The sequence below is a fragment of the Gavia stellata genome, chromosome 1, assembly GCF_030936135.1.
Source record: "Gavia stellata isolate bGavSte3 chromosome 1, bGavSte3.hap2, whole genome shotgun sequence".
NCBI lineage: Eukaryota > Metazoa > Chordata > Aves > Gaviiformes > Gaviidae > Gavia > Gavia stellata.
In genome coordinates, this window is record NC_082594.1 from 100900558 (window position 1) to 100922643 (window position 22086).

Below are 22086 nucleotides of genomic sequence, written 5' to 3' on the forward strand. Positions count from 1 at the left end.
CCGCCGCCGGCCCGGCGCAGCCCCCGGCCGGGGTCCCCGCGCAGCCCGCACCCCCGGGCGCGGCTCCCGGGGGGCTCATCTTCCTACGCGCGGCCGCGGCGAGCTGTTTTCGTGTTCGGGCCTCACAGGACCAGAGCTGCTACTTGCAGCCCGCCCTCCGCACGCCGCCCCCGCGGCAAGCCTCGGCTTTCGGGCAGCGCAGCGCTGCCTCCTCTTCCAGGCAAGCGGCCTCCTTTCCACCCCCGGCGGCTTTTCCCTCGCTCGCCCCTGGTTTGCCACCCGGGGCTAGGACTCCTGCAAGCAGCCCCCTTCCTCCCAGCACGTAGAGGCGATGCGGGCTCGTCTCGGGGTATGTGGCCCCCCTCCCACATTTCGGGCCGCAGTGTTGCCCCGTCCCGCCTGTGCGGGCCGGGCGGGAGGCGGAGGGCCCCTCCCGGGGAGTCCCGGGGTGGTTACCTTCGGGGAAGACGGCTCGCATTTTCAGGTAGCTGGTGGTGAGGCGGATGATGGACGCCTTGTCCAGCTGGGAGGTGATGGCCGAGGGCAGGGGCAGGAGTTTGGCCAGTTCGTAGAATTCTCCATTTTCTTTTTCCCGTCTAGTCTTTGCCGCGTTCTTGGATTTTTCCTTCATCGCGACTACTGCAAGGCGAAGATGACACTGGCATATTAGACCCGATTCTTCCGAATTGCAGGCGACATGGATTTCGGCTTCAGAGTTAGTATTTTCGTTTAAGGAAAGGAGGGAGGGAATTCACCCAAATCAAATAAAATAATAAAAAAAAAAAAACGGGGGGGGGGGGGGAGAAAAAAAGGGGGAAAGGGGAGGGAAAAAAAAAGCCAAACCAACCAAACAAAACCAACACCAACAGAAATGGTGCTAGGAGGGGGGAGGCGATCTCTGAGCCACAACCACGACAGGCAAGCCGCTCGGGAGAAGGCAGTTCTGCTCTGACCCTGCGATATCTAGCGCTTCGAAACCGAGACTGAAAGACCTACACGAACCACGGTCCTCTGCCTGCAGCTGGAATCGGATCTTCTCCTCAACGGGGAGCAAAGCACTGGGTTCCCTTCACTGAAGGATTTCTTCTACTCAATCCTTCCCCGTCCAAAAATAATAGTAAAAAAAAATTAAAAATAGAGCGTCCACGCAATAAATCATTGGGCTAAGCAGGGTGAACCATTTTTGGACAGTTTGTCTCTCTCAAAAAAAAAAAAAAAAGAAAAAGAAAAGGAAAGACCGCGCTGCTCGTTTAACGAAGTGCAAAATGATCTGGTCCCGGAGCCCGAGATGCCGAGGAGACGACGAGCCGGCAAGGCAGCCCCCCGCTAAACGAAAGTCAAAGCCGGTGCGGAGGGAGCTGATGGCTGGAGTGCTCCGAAATCACAAGCTCGCATTTCCTTCAGACGCTTCCCTCTCGGCCAGCTCTCGGCGGGCGGCGGCTGGTCTTGCGGCAGAAAGACGCTTTTCCCGGTCCCCGAGGGGCTGCTTCAGCGCCGGGGCGCGGGGGGCGCCGAGCCCCGCGGGGCGGCGGCGGCGGGGCTGGGCTGGCGGCGGGGCTGCGGGCACGGGGGGCTGCTGGCCGCGGGGCTGCTCCCGCCGCTCCGGCCGCTGCGCCCAGCTCCAAATGTGGTTCTCATGCGGAGTCAAATTAAAGGATCCGTTTTCCTCGGGACCAGTGCCACTTCAGCGTTGTCTCTTTCCAAACAAGTCCGAGCGCTGGCAAAGGCGCGGGTTTGATTTTGTTGGATTTATTTATTGGGGTTTTTCCTCCTTTTAAAGAAAAAGAATTTGCAAGATCAGGAACTGTTTCTTTTTTATTATTATTATTTCTCACGTATTTAAAGAGCAAAGCGGTGGCTCTTTCGCATAGACATGCCTTTCAAAGGCGAAGGGAGGGTTTGCTACATTCACCTCCCGCAAGGAGCAGCGATCCTCACCATACGGCAAGGATCGAAGGCAAATTTCTCCTCCTCTCGGAAATCCTAGCCGCCACGCTCTTCGCCTGAAAGCACCGATATCTCCGCTTTTTTTTTCTTTCCCTTTTTCTTTCCTTTTTTTTTTTTTCCCCCCCAGGGGCAGAAGGAGCTCTGAAGTGGACCCCTCAGTTAATTCTTTAGCAAAGGCTGCAGAAAGCCAGGAGAGCCTCAAGAGGGGAGGGGATAATGTATTCGTGACGTGTCCTCCCGCGCAGCGCCCTCCGAGGGACCCAAATACAGAGGAGCCAGAAAAGAGCCGCAATTAGCACTTGCGATGGGACGGGAGGCCGGGGCGGGGGGAGCCGGGGGCGGGGGCCGTTTGCTGTGGCAGCCCAAGCCCGCTCCCCCCGACCTCCCTAAGCGGCCGCGGAGCGCCGGCGGAGACCCGCGGCCCCCTTGCCCTGTAACCTGCCGTCGCTCACGTACGCGCTTGGTGCACTGGCTGTGACCCTGTGGCGCCGGGGGGGCCTCGTACCCCCAACCGGCAACCGGCTGCCGGAGGGGTGCCGGGGCACGGGCATGCGTGAGGCCGCGACACGCTCGGGCCCTCCTTCACCAGACCCACTGCACCACTATTAATTCACCCGAGCACTTTCCCCTATTGTTTTTGCACTGGGTAAAACGGGGGAAAATGTACCTGCATATACATACATATGTGTGTGTATCATACGTACACACGCATACGTGTATATAGCACACATTTATACTATATATACACATTATATATATTTTGCATATACATTACATGCGTGTGTTTGTATATATACATGTAACCACATGTACACACATGAGTACATTTACAAAGGCACACACACACATATTTACACGTGGCCTCTCGCACTGCTGCGTGCGCGGAGCGGGGAAGCGCAGGGCCGAGCTCCGGGGAAGGCGGCGGGCACTGCCGGGGGGCCCCGCTGCCCCGCTCCCCTCCCCGCCGGTGCCGTGCCGGCAGCCGCTGCTCATCAGCCCCCGACGTGACTTTCCGCTGCCCGGCGCGCCGCCGATGACCAGGGCTTAACCCCGGAGCAGCCGAAGCGGCTCCGCGGGGGGAAAGTGAAGGAACTCCCCGAGCGCCCGGGCTTTGCCGGCGCCCCCCGGACCCCTCCCTCCGAGGCGGCGGAGACCCGGCGGCGGCCCCACGCACGGCGGCGTGGGCAGAGCCGGGCGACGCGGCGCTCACGGGGCTGTAACGGCAGGGCTCGGGGCTACCTTTGCAGAGGTTGTCACAGCGGCCGCTAAAACAAGAGCAATGCCCGGGTTCCCCCTCTCCCCAAGCGTCATGTCCCGAGCGACGGGACTAAGCCGGGCCCGGACAGCACCGCGCCGTTCCCGACCCGGGTTTGGCGCGGCCCCGACCCGACGGGAGCCCTTCGCGCTCCGAGGGTACCGCCGCGCTGCTGCGAGGGGCACAGGCGTGGGGACACACACGCACACGTATATACACCCATCCGCACGGAAAGCCAGCCCTGCCCAGTGCCCCTTGCAAAAAGCTGTCCCGCGGGCCGGCTGCACACGGACACGCGTGGCTCCAGCACCCCCCCGGCTGTGCGCGGGGAGCTGGGCTGCAGCCGGCGATTAAAGCAGTGGGGAGAAAACCCTCGGTGAGAAAAAAAGGAGGGACCAGGCAGAGCGGCGGGCAGAGCCCGGAGAGACGCGGCTCCACAACCGCGGACACGGAGTGGGGGGGGCGCCGAGGGGGACGGGATCGCCCGTTTTCAAAACACAATGCACCGGTCCTTAATATTAATCCCCGGGAGAGGCCTGGCCGGCGGGCGAGTGTGTTTGCTTAAGCTCGCCCGCCCCTCTGTAATTATCCTATTACACCAGAAAGGGCCCGGCCCGGCGTTGTCGAGGGAAAGGCCACGCTCTTTAACCTCCCCGCCGCCGGCGGAGGCCCCGTCTCCGCGGGCGGGACTTGCGCGGCCCCCCGCGCCGGCACCGCTGCCCCGGCTCTCCCCTCCAGGGCCGCCCCCGCGGGGCCGCGCCGCCCGGGGAAACCGGTTTCCTCACCGCGCCCGGGGGATGGCGAGTAGGGAGGCTGAGCCACCATCTGCATCTGCTGCTTGAAACCGGGGGGGAAGCGGTGCCCCGACGGGCCCCGGGCCCTGCCCGCACGGCCTCTTGCCCCGTCCCGTCCCAAATCCGCCCCCTTCCCGGCTCAGGTACCCGGTACCGCGCCCGTCCCTTGGCTGGCGCGTCTGGGGGAAAGCGGCTTTTGCAGGGAGGACCGCGGGGGTCGGGAACAGGCTCTCTGCCCCGCCGTCCTGGGTGGGATTTGGGCTAGAGCTGGCTTCCAGGTCAAGGAAACCTGAGCGAAACGGTTGCACAGGGCAGCCCGGGCAGTGGGACCCGTTTTACCCGCCCTTTTTACCCGCAAAATAGGAGCAGCCCCGTACCCCTCTCGCAGGGGCACCCCTCTCACGGGGACCCTTGGCGCAGGCTTGGGGACGGCAGATGTAGCCGGCGATTAAACCCGCCGCTATATTTTTCTTTTTACGGAAGCATGCTCCGGCTGGGACTTTTCGCCGAGCAAAACACACCAAAATTGATCTAGAAAAAACACCAGTCGAAAAGAAACTTCAGTCTTTCGGGGAAATTCTCAAAATTCAATACAACCTCCGCCCGCCGCCGAAACTGGACTCATTAGCAGAGGTAAAAAAAAAAAAATTATACGGTGGAAACTTTTTTTTTTTTTTTTTTGTATTTTATATATATGCAGAAAAGCAGCTGTATTTCAAGGCAGGTCCTAACGGGTCCGATACAACAAGGTCCGCGATCGCTAACCGCGAGAAGGAAACTGTATGGGACATTTCTGGGTCCTGTAAACAATATATAGGGACGAGCTATTTGGTCTCAAAGGAAAGCGAGAGGGGAGCACGTTACGTTTCTAACAAATGACGGTGGTTTGGAGAAAGGGCAGGTTTGCGAATGTTTGCGACATAATCCCGCCAGAAAAAGAAAAATCACTTTGCTACAAGGGTGGCCCAAACCTATCGAGGTGGATTCGCAATATTCAGCTCGGTGAGTCTGAGGTGGCTGCAGGCACCTTCGGGACAGGGCTTCCCTCCGTCCGTTTTAATAAGAAACTCCACGCCACGGACAAAAATAAAGAAGGAGAATAAAGAAAGCAATATTTATTTAAATATTCAGATAATATTTTCACTGATGCGCTATTGTTGAATCATAAATTGGGCGCACACAAAACCCACTGTTATTTAACAACCCTTTTCCTTGCTTCGAGGGGGAAACTCTTCACCGGGTGGGAGGTAAAGGGAGAGCATTTCTTTCGCAGGTGAGATGCAATGCAGGGGAATATTTCGCCTTTTTTTCCCCCGAAGGGTTTAAACTAAAACCGGAAAATAAAGAGGAAAACGTGTGGTGAAAAAAAAAACCCCACCACCCCAAAAAAAACCCCTCTATCAGCAGCAACTCCGCCGCGGGTCACCTATTGCCCGGCTGCAGCGGGCCGGGAGGCACCGGGGCTTGCGCGGAAGGGCCGAGCCCTTGCGCGACCCGCGGCCTGTGTGTGTGTGGGGGTTACGCGGGTGGGCGACCGCGGGGCATTTCCCCGCGGCCCGCCGCGGAGGGAGGCGTGCGGCGGGGGCTGCCGGGCGCGCAGCCCACGCGTGTCCGCGCGGCGCTGGGGGCAAGCCCGAGGGGCTTATTTTACGCCGGGGCGCGGAGGTGAGAGGGATCCTGGGGGAGGCGCTGACGAAGGAGAAGCTCAAAATGAGGGGGTTTAACTCCTTTTTTTGGCAATCCCGAAGGAGGCGCCAACAGCGTCTCGCAGACGGAGTGGGTCCCGGCACACGCGTGAACCCCCTCCGGTGCGCAGTGGGGTGGGTAGCCCCGCGACCGCTCCCCGCCCGTCCCCCGCCCGCGCCGCCCGCCCGGCGGCCGGAGAACGGGCAGCGGCGGCGGCTGCCCCGGCCGGGAACCGGGGGGGTTTCCAGGGACGCTTCGGCCGCGGTTTGCAGACGTGTTGGCGTTTCGGTGGGGAGGCTGAAGATGGGCCCAGGCAGGGGCAGGCGGCAGGCCGGGGCTCGCCGTCCACCCGTGTCCGTGGAAGCGGTCCCGGTTGCTACCCGGTCAACTCTTGCGACAGACACCTTTGCAGGGCTGTGGCTTTGGTCTTCCACGTTTGTGTAGTTTTCCCGGGTTTCTCGGACGCGTACCCTCGTGTAATACACGCAATGCTGAACGGGTCCAGGCTGGGGAAAACAGGGCTGCGGGGCCAAGCGCAGTGCGGCTCTTAACTTTTGTCTGATGTGCTTAGCTAACGTATTAACTGTGAGAAATACCACCGAGTTCCTCAGGAAAGAAAATATCATTAGATATTTTAACGTTTACAGGCTGCAACATCAGCATTGGTATGAGCTCCAGAACTAGCAGCGTTTAGTGTCCCCGGAGGAATCCCTTATATTTTTTTTTCCTGTAACTACTGTTCCCAAGTGTGGATGTATACACACACACGCTCACACACACAAATCCTATAAATGCTAATAAAACAGATTCCTCAGGATTTGTTTAACTTTCCCTGGCACCACAATCTTATATTGATATTCAATGGGGTTAGTAGTGTGCATGAGGATTACTAGTTAAGTATAGACCGCAGGATCAACCTTCTAGTATGCCACTTGAACATGTCCTTACAAATAAGTAAGGTAGGAAACGTAAGCATTGACAATACGATTAATTTGCACTGAATACTTGAAAGGAAAAAAGGAAGTTAAATCATGGTGCTAGAATTATTAAACTATGCAGAATTGAGGCCTCCGGTTGCAGGGGATCGTTTTCAGCTTTTTACTCGAAGCTGTGTTACTGCTATTGTCCAACCTTTGCTGGCCACCTGGGACAACGTTTGGCAATCGGACAGAAAATTGTTTCTACTGGGCATGAACTGGAAATATCCAGCTGGGGCATGGATCCCATTTCTAATCAGAGTGGAGGGAAGCAAAACTCAAAACTCTTTCTCGTTACTCAGATAGCATTTTTAGAGTTTGTCAAAAGCGGCTTGAGCTTACTATCCAGAAAAATACCCGCTGTTTAAAAATGAAATAAGGGTGTTTTTTTTCCTTAGAAGTAGTAAATTTGTTTATTTTTTTCTGTACATGATGTGGAATAGGGTACATGGTGTACGTAATACACAGTGCCTTTACATAACATACAGTGATAATATAGGCATGCAACACTGCAGGAGCTGTCAGACTTGATGGACTGATCCAAATGGATGACATTTGCAAAAAATATGTCAAAGTTAAAAACACTGAATACTCATGTTTGGGTCAGGTTTTCAGTTTCAGTTTTCTAAGGAGAATAAAGTTATTTTGTTAAGGCCAACTTCATTTCTTTTTTCCAACTCGACCTGGAATTTGATGAATTTCCTGAAGTATTTTCATAAAACTCAGATAATTGATATTAATTATGATGCTCAAACTTTCATGACCAAACATTTGCTTCTGCTAATATAAGCTGCAAACCATATTTCTTTTAACTACAGTAGATAGTTTAAAAGGTAAAAGCTGTCCTTGGGAACAGGAGAGGGAATGTATCAATCATAGAGAGGAAGCTTCTAGGCTGAAGAAATAGGAAAAACCTAGTATGAACAGCACACAGTGGAGTGGTTTTGCTCTGTTTGTCTGAAATCCTTTGAACATTATGAAAGTCAATGTAAGTATTTTTATTTACTTTTTTTTAAGTTATGTTCAGTGACTTGAACTAGTTTTCTCAGTGGCCCTCAGCTTATATGAATAGTGTGACTAATCTAGTGGAGATGAGTAATGGATCTGTGAGGAATAGAGGAATTCTGATGCAAAAACATCTCTCTGTTTTTTGGTGGTATTTTATGCTGCTTGGCATTCAATATATTATATAATGGCTGTCAGAAGAACTTTGGTAATACTTTATGGTAAAGTTTATAAATACTTTAGTCATGATTTAGAAGCGATGACTGGAAAATGCTATTTATACATAATTATGTGATGTTTTACTATGTTCTAAGCACATTCATAAGCAAATGTATATGCTCTTGTTAATTACTGCACTTTTGGTTGGTTGTAACATCCTGATTCAGTATTTTTGCATTTGTCCATTGAACTCTGTAACACATGTAATAGCTTATTTCTAAATAGGTATTTTACCATGTACGGGCAGAGAAATTCAAATCAAGAATAAGCTATTCACATGGGAGTGGGACATTATTGCAAGGGAGAGGGGATGGAGAAGGGAAGCAAAGGTTCTAGTGAAGGTTGCTTTTGTAAACTTCAGACCTCAGCCCTGCGAATGAACATGTACCAGCCAACTGTCCAAGCCATTAGCTTAAAACAGCATGGAATACTCACAGCAGTGCAGCCTCAGCAAGGCACGTCAAGGCACTGAGAAGAGTGGGAAGAGGGAGTCTGTCTCCTTGCTAGTACGGTTGAGCTGATTGGGAAGGTCTGGCATAGGCATGGGAAAAGCGAGGATTCACAAGCTTAGCCCTTGGGGAACTGGTGGTGTGGTTTCAATGAATATGATCTCTTTTGGTTCAAAAGGCAGAGCAAAGAACAGCCTCATACCACGGTGTCTTGTTTGAAACTGGTTGCAAGTCTCCCAACCTTCATCCTTGCAAAGTCAAGACTTTACAAGTGTGTAAGGAGCCCACGTGAGCTGACTTCACCAAAGGCACAATGCAAGAGGTGTTCCTTGCCTCTGCTCATGTCTTTCCAATATAAAACCAGACAGTTGTTTTTTTCTGGTCACCATGAGCTTCCCCAGTAGCAGTGAGACTGAAAAGTTATTCCATTTGGACAGTAATCACCACAATGCAATTACATTTGATGCTGAAACATTTCAAAAACATCCTGCATGGGCACACAAGACATTTGCTTGTATCAGCAACTCACCCCTCAGCAAACTCACTCCAGCAGGTTTTGTATCTGAGCAGCTAGTCAGTCAGCAAATGTATCTGGAAGTGGAGCTACTGTCAGTATAGGAACTTACTGCTATTTCTCATTGTTGTTTCCAGCTTTGTTTATAACTTTGCGTACCTTTTTCCTTTGTCAGGGTTCATATGATCAAGGTTTCCATGCTTTTATTACAGGAACTTGGGATATGTTCGATCTTAACTGAACAAAGATGACCTAAGTTCAGTCTCTCTTAACATCAGAAAGATACTCAGAAGATACTGCCCTCTAAAATGATCTGTTTGACCTTTAGACACTGATCCTGAAATTCGATCCCTGAGACCCACCAATACCAAAGAATCAGACACTTCAGTCGTGGGATGCCATTTGAATGTGCTCTCAGTTTCGGAGCTCAAGGCCAGATCCAGAAAGAGACTCAGGAAGAATGCAGATGCTGAAGTCTAAAATGGGAATGCTGAACACTTCCACTCAGTTGCTGGCTAATTATGGATATATCTAAAGCCCAATTTTCATTGTTTCCCCAAACACACACCCAGTTGCACTTCAGCCTCAGCAGTGCAGAGCTAGCATGGTACCTAATGCAGACCTAGGTAGCAAGTATTTCTCTGCTTCTTTCTGTCGACCTGTGCTCAACACAGTTGATGAATACACTGTGAAAATGCTCTGAAACCTTTTTCCTCTCCATGATCAACGGGAGGAGATGTCCTCATCTTATACACAAGATACGTCAGTCAGATATGATGGTGAAGATCCAGACTCAATTCCCTCCTTTGTCCAAAGGAATTCAACCGCAAGCCTCTTGTCTATGAAGAACATGTTCAAGGTATCAGACCATTGTCCACTTGAGTGTCTGCATGTGGTACTCTCCTACTGAATTAACTTCATTGTGCATAGAAGCATCAAGATTTACTGGGGAAGGGCCAAACCTTGGTGTCTTTTCCAAGTGTTTTTTGTTTGTTTACTTTAAATTTGTATTATTTGGGAATGGACGTTGCACACAAATGCATTAAAAGTCTTTGGAATAGGATGAGATGCAGGACTCCCTTCTCCCAGCCAACTGCCCTGCCAAGCAGGCTAGGGTCACATTAGTTTTTCTAGGCAGAGCAGCCTGCTGTGGACAGGAGGGACTGTGAGTCTTAGCCCCATTTATATCCTGCTGTTCTTGAAAAGATGGAGATAAAAGTTTGAACTTCCTCTTATTTCATTAAATCATGACCACTGTGTTGTATGGCAGGAAGATGAGAAAAACTGGTGTTCTGCCTCTAGTCTTATAGCTTAAACAGTGTTTTCTTTTTTTGCTTTTTCTCTTAAAATACCAAACACAAACAAACAAAAACAAACAAACAAAAAGGGTTAGAAGAAATTTTCAGTCAGGGAACCTCATGATGACAAAGATGTCTAAGTCTGAGGTAGGAAGAAGGCTGTAAGAACCAGCCCACTCCCTTAATATCTCCCTTGTGGCTAGATTACATGTTTCACTGCTCAGCTTTTTTGGAAGAACGCAATACCACAGCAGTTTAGGTAGCTAACTGTGAGTTTGGAAATGATGCTAGGACTGATTTATTTACGAGAAGCTGCAACACCTAGCCTTACATCTCAAAATAATTTTTTAGATATTTTCCTATCTAAAACACCCAAGAGAAATCTGTTTTCATGTTGCTATGAAGCAATATATGAAATGATTCCATTGTTTTCTGGCGCTACTCATCAGGAGTTTCTGAACGTTCCTGAGATTATCTGTTGTCATATAACCATCTCCATACAAACAACCTCGGCCAAATAAGATTCTTGGGCTTAAGTCTCCCAAATGGTGGCCACCATGCTGCAAGGGAAAAAAAGACACCTCCATTCACCCCTCCTTCCCCCCAAACCTGTGTAGAATTTTCTTGCATTTCCAGAAATGCAATGTACTTCTTTTCTGAGAGAAGAAGAAAGCAGATTCCCTTCATTAACAGACACTGGTACATACTGATGTCTCCAAACACTCCTTTTATGACTTGCATGGTTTCACAAAGGCTTTTATTTCTTCATCTCCTGCTACCCAATATAAAAGTCAAATTCTGAATATGCTTTTCTCCTCTTTCCTCCCTTTTGAACTCAGATACTTTTCTGTATCTATTTTTTTCCAAGCTTTCTCTACTTCAGGGTTTCTCCAGCACTGGAGACATGCTATTAGCATATCTTGGGAAACCTTTCTGCAGTGGGGGTTGGCAGACAACTGTTTACCCTGAATAGATTGCAAGTATCGGACAGTGCAAATACTCACAGTGGGATTGATTACACCGATGTCTCTAACTCTCTGAACACATGCAGCATGGACTAGATAGTTCACAAAACCGGAGAGGATCTTAGACTCAGCTGAATATTTGTGCAATTAATACAAGATAAATATTCCCCCAACTGCCTACCCAGTGCTTTACTGACTGTTAGAGACCCATCGCTGGGGAAGTTTGTACTCTAATTCCATAAACATATGGGATTTCAGGCAGGTCAGTAGGACAGACTTTAAACCGAGACATATAAAAGCAAAGTGAGGGGAAATAGGAGCATGAAGAACACAGAGAATATTATTTATCATGAATGCCTAAGAGAATCAGCTAGAGAGCTGAAATGAATTTAGGGGCAGATAAAGCTGACAGATAAATCTTAGACAAATCTAAGATGAGAGAGCAGCATGATTGGAGAAATAAAATAGATGTGGTGATGATAGCTGCTAGAAGAGGAGTGAAGCTCTGTAGAAGTTCAAACCCATTTTCAATAAGATGTTTTATCTCTGGGGATTACTCAACTAGAAACTACAACTCCTCTGAGATTTGTCTCAACACCAGTAAAAATACACAGGTCTGATACTGCAAACAGGATTCCTGTGAAGAGGCTAAACTCCTCATGAATCAACATCATGGTCTTCAGTATTAACATGGCTTTCAGTCAGTGGAGGCTTTCTCAAATGATGTAATGTTTGTAACTTGATATCCTGCTCCGTAATCCTAGCGAGGACAGAGATGTTGTGGAACCAGGCCATACTGGAATGATCTTTTCTTCCCTACGAGCTTTCGGTTAAATGGTTTAATAATTTCTTCGGTTCAGCACCTAGGACACATAATTTGTCTCAAGATCCTGATGTTTACTCTTCAGTGAAATCAGACCTGATGCTGAAATATTAAAAAGGATAACTCCAACCCTGCCTGCCTCTGTTCTGGTCCACCACAGATGTACACTTTCAGTTTTGATGTCCTCTATTTTTGTAAACTAAATGAAGAAAATATTCAGACTGTTTGTGTATGCATGTCTATATATGCATATGCTTAATGTAGGACTTTTGATAACTTTATTTTAACAATAAGGCAAGTTAAGGAAGGAGTTTCAACTCTTAACTCTAAATTTCCTGGGGTTTGACGGATTAAATGAAATCCTTAAAGCCATTTTCCCATAGTTTTTTCTGCACAAGTGTGTGATTTATGTCCTCTTTTTATTGCATGAACCTTTGTCTCAGAAATATTTGATTTAGTCTACAAATGGCTCTCAGCTGATTTTATTTTAGTATCTGCAAATTTTTGCACACAATGCTAGAAAAATGCAGTGCAGGGGTAAATTAAATTGTGCAATATAGTGAAAAAGCAAGTTACTAAGAGAACAAGATTTTAACTGTTGATCCAAAACAGCTCTGCATGTAAACAATGGATCCTTGGTGTTTACTGTATACTATCTGTCTAAATACAAGGATTACTGTTTCCTCTGGTGTAGCAACTGGCTGGAGGTTCTCACTAGTAGCTGTTATTAGTAGCAATGACACATTAATTGAACTTCACTGCCTCCAGGTGTGTGGCACACTCCGGGGTCACTCAGTGCACTACAGTTTCATGTGTATTCAATTACTGTAGCGTTATGAAGGAATGCAAAATGTCATGCATTAAAATGTCAATTACCACTTTTTATGGGATAGCGGGTAAAATAAACCAATCAGCTTTTCCTAGCGTCAGTTTTGTCTGCTTGGTTGCTGTAAGCATCCAGCGAAGCATGCCTTTATCCTCTACCTCACCTATGCAACCAGAAGAGAAAGATAAATGCATTTAGAAATTACTGCTCACTGTTAGAAATGGTTAGATTATTTGTGTATAAACAAGTGGCTTGGATGGATCATGCAGTGCTGTTATTAGTGACACATCACAGAATCATAGACTCATAGAATGGTTTGGTTTGGAAGGGACCTTTAAAGGTCATCTAGCCCACCCCCCCTGCAATGAGCAGGGACATCTTCAACTAGATCAGGTTGCTCAGAGTCCCATCCAAACTGACCTTGAATGTTTCCAGGGATGGGGCATCCTGTTATGAGCGAATCAGTAACAGTCCACCTCAGTGATTTGGTCTGAGACACTCAAGGTCATGGGCACAAACTCTCAAGTGTTTTCAGGGACACAAAACATCTGACACTTTGCCCTCTATCCGAGTCAGGGATAGCATCTTTGCTAGAGCAGATCCGGTTGAGCTTCATAGGCTTTTCCAGCAGTGTAAATGTTCACCCAAGAGATACCCTAGGAAATGTCCCCCTCTAAAGAGAAATGCCTTCTTTTATCAAGGTGTTTGTTCTCCCCAAGAAGGTATCTTTCCTGCTGTCCATTTAGGCATGTTGTTGTTGTTGGGAAATGGCTTAAAATCCAACCTTTTGGATTAGATGGAAGGTGGAAGCTTTCAAAGCAAATTTTAGCTAAAGGACATGGAATAAAAAAATATCCTTGCAATGTTTTTATTGGGGAATATTTTCACATCTCTAATTATGTTCCATGAAATTTCAATGCTCACGGTCTTTTCTAGTAAAATATTTTCAAGAAGTCTTTTAAAATTATTTGTTGGCCTTGAAGTTGAGTTTAAGGAGTGAATGATTACCAAGTTGCATGGGCCATGCCACGGTCAGCTGAACATTTATCAACAGCATTTTTTTGTGTTGTTGCTTAAGCCACCAGTTATTGCTTAAGCCTTACGTTGGTAAGATTTGTATACACATCCTCATAAGGATCAATATACCTGAATTACTACATGAAGGTAAAGATTTATTTAGAATTTAAACTGTGGAGCTTTTTTAGTTCATTTCCATGGACCTTCCTGACCATGGAAGCTGGCAGGAGTAGAAACTTCTGCAGGGTTGGTAAGGACACTGGGCCAACCTCCTAGATTGATAACATCCTGAAGAAACATTGTAACTATTCCTAACCAGATCTTTTAAAAACTATTGTAAACTATGAATTAAGAGAGTGAAACTTTTATATGAAAGCCTGGGCACAGTGGAAAATAATGTGGTCTAAAGTAGTCCTGCATTCATGCATGGTAAGTTTTTGAGACTATTAAATTTAAATTGAATATGTTTTCTACAATTACAGGAGATTTTACCCATGGCTTTGAAAGTCATTATTGAGAAAAAAAAGCATCAGGCTGGGATCACAAACATGCAGCAAACCCAAGGAATAACAATGGAATCTCAGTGCCTTAGTCTCCCCATTTCTCTGTTGGAAAAGTGCTGTGTGAAAGTATCGTTCCAGGGAGGTTTCTTGTCTGTCATACTGAAGACACATGGTATCCGTCTGCATGATGTAGAGTTCAGCCTAGGAATAAGACAATTTTTACTAAGGAATATGATAAATTTCCTGTAACTTGAGGCCTTTAAAATTAACTTGTGTGTATAGATACATAGCAAGTTGAGGTAAAAATCCCAAGTCTTACTTCTAGTTCTTCAAATTTCATACCACTCCCATGAGGCTAAACACATACAAGTCCCATGGGTGGTATCCTGTAGCCTGGATCCCACTGGCGATTCAGGGAGACCTCTGAGAGAGAGAAGAGAAAATTGTAATCATCCCTTCTGATCTTAAAACCTACAAAATTGTCCCAAATCATGCAGGAAGATGCTTACGAAGTTCAAAAAAACCTCTTTTTTTCCCAGTCCCCTCTTTTAGCCGTAATCACGTACAATGCCTAGTTGCCTAGTAGGAGAAAAGATATATATATAAGCTAAATAAATATGTCTTGCCAATTTTAAGTCCAAAAAAGACCCCAAACCACATCAACAGTTCTTTAAGTCCCTGAGTGTCAGAAGCAAATTTATTTTAATGGGTTCTTCAAAAGAATGCGGGTGCCTGAAGAATTGTGTAAATCCTTTTTGTTGTGAGCAACCTTTTTAAAGATAGAAGGGTAAACACATATTCACAATATATAAAAATATCTCTACACATACACATGTATATAAATACACATATGAATGCTTATGCAGAACATTAACTTGCACATCATTACTTTAGAAAAAGCATAAATGGCTCTTTCTGATCTCTGTGTTTGTGAAAAAACCCCAAACCCCATCAAATTCTAGATCACACAGGACTTAAAAATGAAAGTGAAAAATATGGACTGTGACCATGTCTTATTTATAAATATGTGCTATAAAAAGCGAGAATGTACACTTTATTTTTAAATTCAATACACAAGGGGATATTGTTTTAAGTAGACATTCAAAGTAGCTCCTTTGAATGATTAATTCTTAAAATGAAGAATAATACAGATAATTTGAATAGTGCCATTGAAAGGAAGGCGGGTCTGACACAGCTTTTAGCTTTGCACAGTTGTGGTGAATTCTTTGATACAATTATTTATTGCTGGCACAGATGAATGATATGACCCAACACGTTGCCCTAGGGTGTAGCAGAAGACAGATAAACCTCTCTGGATAATGTTCATGTCCTCTTACTTTAGGTGTTTAGCTTAGACAGTTAAGTTAGGAGCATGGGTACCCAGTATGAGCCATTAAGAGCACTACGTTTGATTCCTCAGAGCACCTACATTAGGGATTTTGCCTGAGCTTCTGTCTTAGTCCCTCTAAAATACATGCCTCTCAAAGGATGAGACTCTCTCTCCCCTCAGTGAAATCTCATTTGACTCAGTTCAGCAGAGAAGTTTTTCTGCTCCATTAAATATCAATTCTGTCTTTGTGTTTTGGGAGAAGACCATCCATCCATTAAGAACTGGGCACAGGCAATTCGGACGAGAAATGGTAATGTATTTTGTACTCTGTTGACTGAGGCCTCCATGCAGGCAGAATACGCCTAATTTTAAGTGGTCTAACTGACTGCTGGGAATGCTGACATGATTAAAATTAAGCGCATGTTTCAGTCCCTTCCTGAATCAAAGTTTAAACGAGATTCGAAATGGTTGCTTGACTTTACATCACATTAACATTAGCAATTTCCTGGCTACTGTTTTTCTTCCCCCACAGTGGTGACTTTTCCAAAATAGATCCCTCATCTGACTGTAAAGGTAAATGAAAATCAGGCCCATTAAATTTACTGTCTGTAAAACACTAATGCCTAACAAACAGTATCTTTACATTTAGATGGCATTTTTATCCTGAGGAATCTCAAATCACTCTATAAACCCTGACCTTGATCCTAAAGTCGCTTACCTACGTGAGCAACTTTACATTGCATATCGAACAGGATTACAAATAAACGTAAAATTACCCATAAGCTTAAGTGTTTGCATATGGAAGACCTTAATGTGTAAGTGTCACTCTGGGCAAATGTTATTAAGATTGTACTTTATGCACAAACAATTAATATGCTACATTAAGGATTCGACCAGGTTTCAGAAGTGCACACTGTTTGCCATATACCAAATACTGTTTCTTGTCTGCATCCTCACAGCTGTTGCCTTCGTCCTTTTAAAGGAATGCAAGTAATTCCAGGATTTATTGGCAACTGTCACAAGAAAAGTGTTAATGAAAATCAGAACCGCAAGTCACATAAACTAGGCATCATTTAGCGTTTTTCACATTATATTCTCAAATACTGTAAATGCCAGATTAAAATTCACTAAGCATGTGATGACATCTGGCTGTTTTGCCAAATTTCATAGTCCTATTATGTTGACTAATCTGATGAAAAGGTAAATTGACCAAGTCCATAACAATATCACTCATAACTATAACTCTTACAAATTCTCCTTGACTGCAGACTCTACTTCATATCCAGACAAGGCATTCTGATTTAGAAAGAAGCTTCTCTCAGGATGTCCTAAAATTATTATTTTTTTTTAAGTTTTATGGCATTCATCACCCTCTTGGGTTGCTCTTGCCCTTATCTTGTAAATAAACTACTAAATAACCCACCGTCTTTTTTTGAATTCTAAGTTACAGGAGCACAAGACTTAAAAGAGTCTTGTGACTGAAGGCTGAGCCTTTTTTGTTGCAGAGACTTACATTATGTAGCCTTTTCACAGGCTGACCATGCTGCAGCTTAAATGCAGCCAGGTAACTTTTTAGCCCATTTGCAATGCCCCAATCCTTTTGCCAGTAAATGCTTATCACCTTCCAGGTACAAGATGACAGCATATTTACACGGGACACAGTGGTTCTTACATGCCAGGCTCAGAGGGAATTGCCTTGTAGGCTGCGACTTAAATAAACCTTTAAGGGACAGATTTCTATACACTCTTCAAGGTCCTTTCGAATTAGCAAAGTATCACAGCATCGTACCCATCTGTTAAAAGTCCTGAACATGCTGTAAAATACTTGTTGACGTACTCAAAAGAAGTATCCTGATGAAGGTCGACTTAATCATTTTAAAGCAAGATATAAAAGACAGATTCTTCTCTCTTATTTCTTTCATTCATCTTGACACTTGACAATCCTGCCTCTGCTAGGGTCAGCACGGGATTTGCTGTTTTACTCTTGTTGGACAACATTGCTCATGGTGGGAAAGATTCTGAGATTAGCAGCTGCCTTTGAAAAACAAATACCCTTCCCTCCCTCTCCTTCACTAGATCAGTCAGCCTTTTGTTCCGTTCCACATATAACCAAAACAATGTGACAATAGCAGAAAATATTCTGTATCATACGTTTATCTTGTAGAAATTCAGTGGAATAGAATTTGGTCATTGTTTAACTTGTACAACTTAAGATGCAATGAACAACAAGGGCACTCATGCTTTTATTTTACTAAGCTGTTTAAAAAAGTTATTTTAATCCAAGAGAAAATATTTGACCCGATTGTATTCCCTCTATTTGCTTCAGCAGAAAGAATTATTTGTCAAAATCATCCAGATAAAGTGTCTTCTTAATTTTCCTTATATTACATATTATTTCACACACCACATAAAATACACTCATATATCTGGAGGGCTCTGTCTGTATTCAGAACTGATACACGTGCTAGATGCTGATTATTCTGCTCAAGCACTTCTCATTAGTCTATTTAAGTACTGATCACTCAGCATGGTCTGAAGATAAGATAAAAATCAGCTTTATTTCTTATTCTGAGAAAAGCTGACATCAGGATCAATAAATCCTGACAGAAGCTATTAACATTTTAATGAGTTACTCAATAATATTCTAAAGATGTGCTGGCAAGTCAAGCCTCCTTTGATTAAGGACAAATTTCTTAGACTACTGTAAATATATATTTCAAGGTCCAGAATGCAAAGCTGTCACTTATCAATCAAGAAAAAAGGGCAAGAGTCATGACTAAAGAAGCTAAGGAAGGGGCTTTCCACATGATTATAATGATTACTGTACATGATGGAACTTTTTAAGATGCCATTCATCTTAACCAAACAGAGCCAAATATTAGTCATGGGGTTGTGTGTTTGGTTGTCATACAATTGAAGAAGTGACCATGACTTTCTTCTACAATATATGGAAACCCCAGGATGTTGGGAGCAGTCGGACACATCTATACATGGTTGAATGGAACAGCAAATATAGGCAGTAAGCCAGGTGAATGGCAAAGCAAGTGTTTGTGCAAACTCTGCTGAGCCTCAAGAAAAAGGCACAAGGGGCCACCCGGGTGAAATATATGTCTAAGGGAGAATGTTGCCCTTTAGCCTGTGCGATTTAATTGCACTAAAATGTATCAGGATTTGACCTAAAGGAGAGATGTTACCTGACATAGTGCTAAACGTTGCAATAAATCTGTTGTCAGGATCATGCTATTGAACATAATGCCAATAGGTTACAGGAAAATCCTGGCTGGGTTGCCATGCTTACAGAATATTGACTTGAGTGCAACATTTTAATAAACAAATATGAGTCTTTGAACACAAAGTCAGACGTGACTTTTCTAATGGAGGCAGTCCAATAAACTCCAAAGTACTGCAATAAAGCTGGGCACAGCAAAGGGCTGTAGGGGCTCCCCATCAAGACATAGGAGAAAGCTGGGTAGGTCACATAAAATCACATTAGCAAGTCTTCCCTCTAAGTATGAACATACAGAAATATGAATCATGAAACCAGCCAAAAAGAAACTTGTGTTATTAGATAAGCTCCTCCATGGGCCTGCCTTACTCACAATGAAAGCATTCATTGGTTTCAGTAGGAGGTATTGCTCTGAACGTGAGATGAAACTCTCATCAAAATACAAAAGAAAAAGGCTGCAAACACATAAAGGGCAGCAAAATGCTCTAAAATATTTTCTGTCATTGATGATGAACTCCTTGAACACCTGAGTTTTCAGTTCATAATGTAAGAAATATACATTTATGATTAAGAACTCCAAAAAAATCCAAGACATTCTTTATGCACCAGCAGAGGATGCCCAAAACATGGAATTGAAGCTCTGGAGTTCAATGACCAGAATACTTACAGTTCCTAAAACACAAATTTAGGTGAAGATTCAGAACTGTCTCACCCAGTGTGGAGCACTGATGCTTTAAAATGAAGAAACCTCCTGTAAAAGAGAACAAGGAAAAGGAAGAAAAATGAAAAAAGGAACAAAAAATTTGAATATGCTTCCAATTCTATGCTAGGTTATCTCTTTTATAATTGCCTGTATCTACGGATTTAAAATGCTACTATATGAAAAATGCTCTATTCATTCATCTCTTGATAACTTCTCACAGGCATCCTGCTCAGAAATAATGAATGCTAGGACTTCACAAGCAAGTGGGTCATGCAACCGCTGAGTAAATTGGACTCCATCACACTGCAGAAGGAAATATTCCAGTTTTCTTGTCTTTATGCTTTCTGTATATATTATATATAATGTGCGTGCATGTGTATAAACAAAACAGAAGAGATTCCAGGATTCCAGGAGCAAAATTAATAACATTGGTATTCATAAAAACATTCAACAACTGAGGCTTTGTTGCAATCACGTTGCTGTTGGCACTCACTAATAGACATGACATTTATTTACCTCTTTGCTGACGGCCTCAGTGCCTCATGACATAAACCAGCATTTACGGGACTAAACCTTGAAAACAAAACCCCTAGGAGAGTCATGAATGCCACTTCAGTATATTGGGCAGGTGGCAAAGGGATGGATGTCACCTAAACCCATTGATACGCTCTTAGTTTTTCTTTATGTTTTGAAACTTTGGTTAGACATTAATTGCAAATCAATATCAACAGTGAGGAATAACTTCATACACGGCTGTATTTTTTTAATTATAGTTTTGACTGAAAGGATTGTCTTGCAGTCTATGCATGGATAACACTGAAGATTTGTTTGGTGAAGCAGAACGTGTTGTGAAGGTTGCTTACTTTTTTTTTCTGTTGAAGTTCTTGCACTGAATGGGATCATCCATGTCATCCAAAGGTAAGGACCCAGTCCACGTTCATGTGGAGACTGGATAATACAAAGTTCTTCCCCTCATCATTTTTTTAGGTGCATAAAGTCTTCGAGACCCCTAAATCCCAGAACAGCTGCCATTCCTGCAGAGTTGTGCAGGTTGGGTTCAGGCCCTTCCTAGGAGCTACTGAATAATTTTATCCAGTGCAGATGTCATGTATAATGTATAAGCAAGCCTAAAAGCTGGGCTAAGTCCCTGTCTCTGTCTTCCCACGTGAGGAGCCCATGCACCTGATTAGAGCATCACGATCCTTCTTAACACAATGTCTCTTGAAGCCTTTTTGTGTGTGTGTGTGACCTGGCAAACAGAGGAGTGCCCGGCCTCACCAGTAGCTCTGTCACCAGGGTACTGTCTTGCAAGAGCCTTGAACAACCTGTGTCCTGAGAAGTGCTTTAGCTGCTGAATTAGAGAACAAAAGGTTATTGTGATGATCGCAACCTCTTGCTCTTTTTTTAGCCTGTGTGATAAAAGAGGAGAGTGACCTCTTGCTACGTTGTTGAAAGGAACAACAGCCTGGGTTAAGAGCCTAACCTCCAAAAGAAGCAAAATGCATGACATGCTGCTCCTTAAAGCATTTCTCACTAGCTGATTTGTGCATGTCCCCACTCTGCATGCTGACTGCAGCGAGTCCCAGATGGCACACAGAGGAGCAAAGCGTGTAACCAGGACCTGAGCCATGAGGCAGGGGAGACAAGAGCATGTACATCCCTCTGTGGACCTGATCTCAAGGCTCAACTTGGACTTCATTTGAGACGTGCGGATTAGATTCAGTTTTGATGCAAGTGGATTCTGGTGACTTCACTATAGCTGCACCGATATGAATAAGCTCGCATTTCCCCTCACAGCTTTATAGGTTCTTGCAAAAGGCATGTTTTTGAAAAACATCTCATTCTCTTCTGAGGGACTTTCAAAGGAGATGAATCAAAATTTTCCTTTCAAGTTTTTCAAAGCTCTCTCAATCAAAGAGGTCTAATTTGCCTGTTAAAAGTAAAAAAAAAAAAAAATTGGAAATGAACAACAATTCCTATTGATATTAACAGGCCTTTTATAAAGGACTTTAAAGCTCTGAAATATTTAAAAGAATATTATGTTTATGTCTAGTTTTTTCTAGATATTATTTCAAGTTTTTTTCTCCTGTGGGTCTGAACAGTCACAGTTCATTCAAACTTTTCTTCACAAACCCTCCTTTCTATATTTCTGGCTATCAGCATTTCTGTTCTCTGAATTCCCTCTAATTGACTCCTGCTTGGTGGAGAGGATGGAACACTTCCCCTACCCTGCAGGCTCTGCTCCTGTCCAACCCCTGGATGGCATTCACCGTTAGCAGAGCAGACCACGGTTCATTGTGGTGGGTTGACCCTGGCTGGACACCAAGTGCCCACCAAAGCTGCTCTATCACTCCCCTTCCTCAGCTGGACAGGGGAGAGAAAAATATAATGAAAAGCTCATGGGTCAAGATAAGATCACTCACCAATTACTGTCACAAGCAAAACAGACTCAACTCGAGGAAATTAATTTAATTTATTGTCAACCAAATCAGAGTATGATAATGAGAAATAAAACCAAATCTTAAAACACCTTCCCCCCACCCCTCCCT

At 45.0% G+C, this 22086-nt stretch overlaps 1 protein-coding gene across 1 annotated transcript in view; it reads right to left on the reverse strand.

Annotated features, from left to right (window-relative positions):
• The window catches only part of SIM2 (SIM bHLH transcription factor 2), a 59507-nt gene extending 58876 nt beyond the window's left edge, over positions 1–631 (reverse strand). Inside the window, exon 1 of the mRNA XM_059824608.1 lies at positions 457–631. Within this exon, the coding sequence (XP_059680591.1) occupies positions 457–631 (175 nt within the window). The remainder of the gene's footprint in view (positions 1–456) is intronic.
• Positions 632–22086: the final 21455 nt, after the last annotated feature.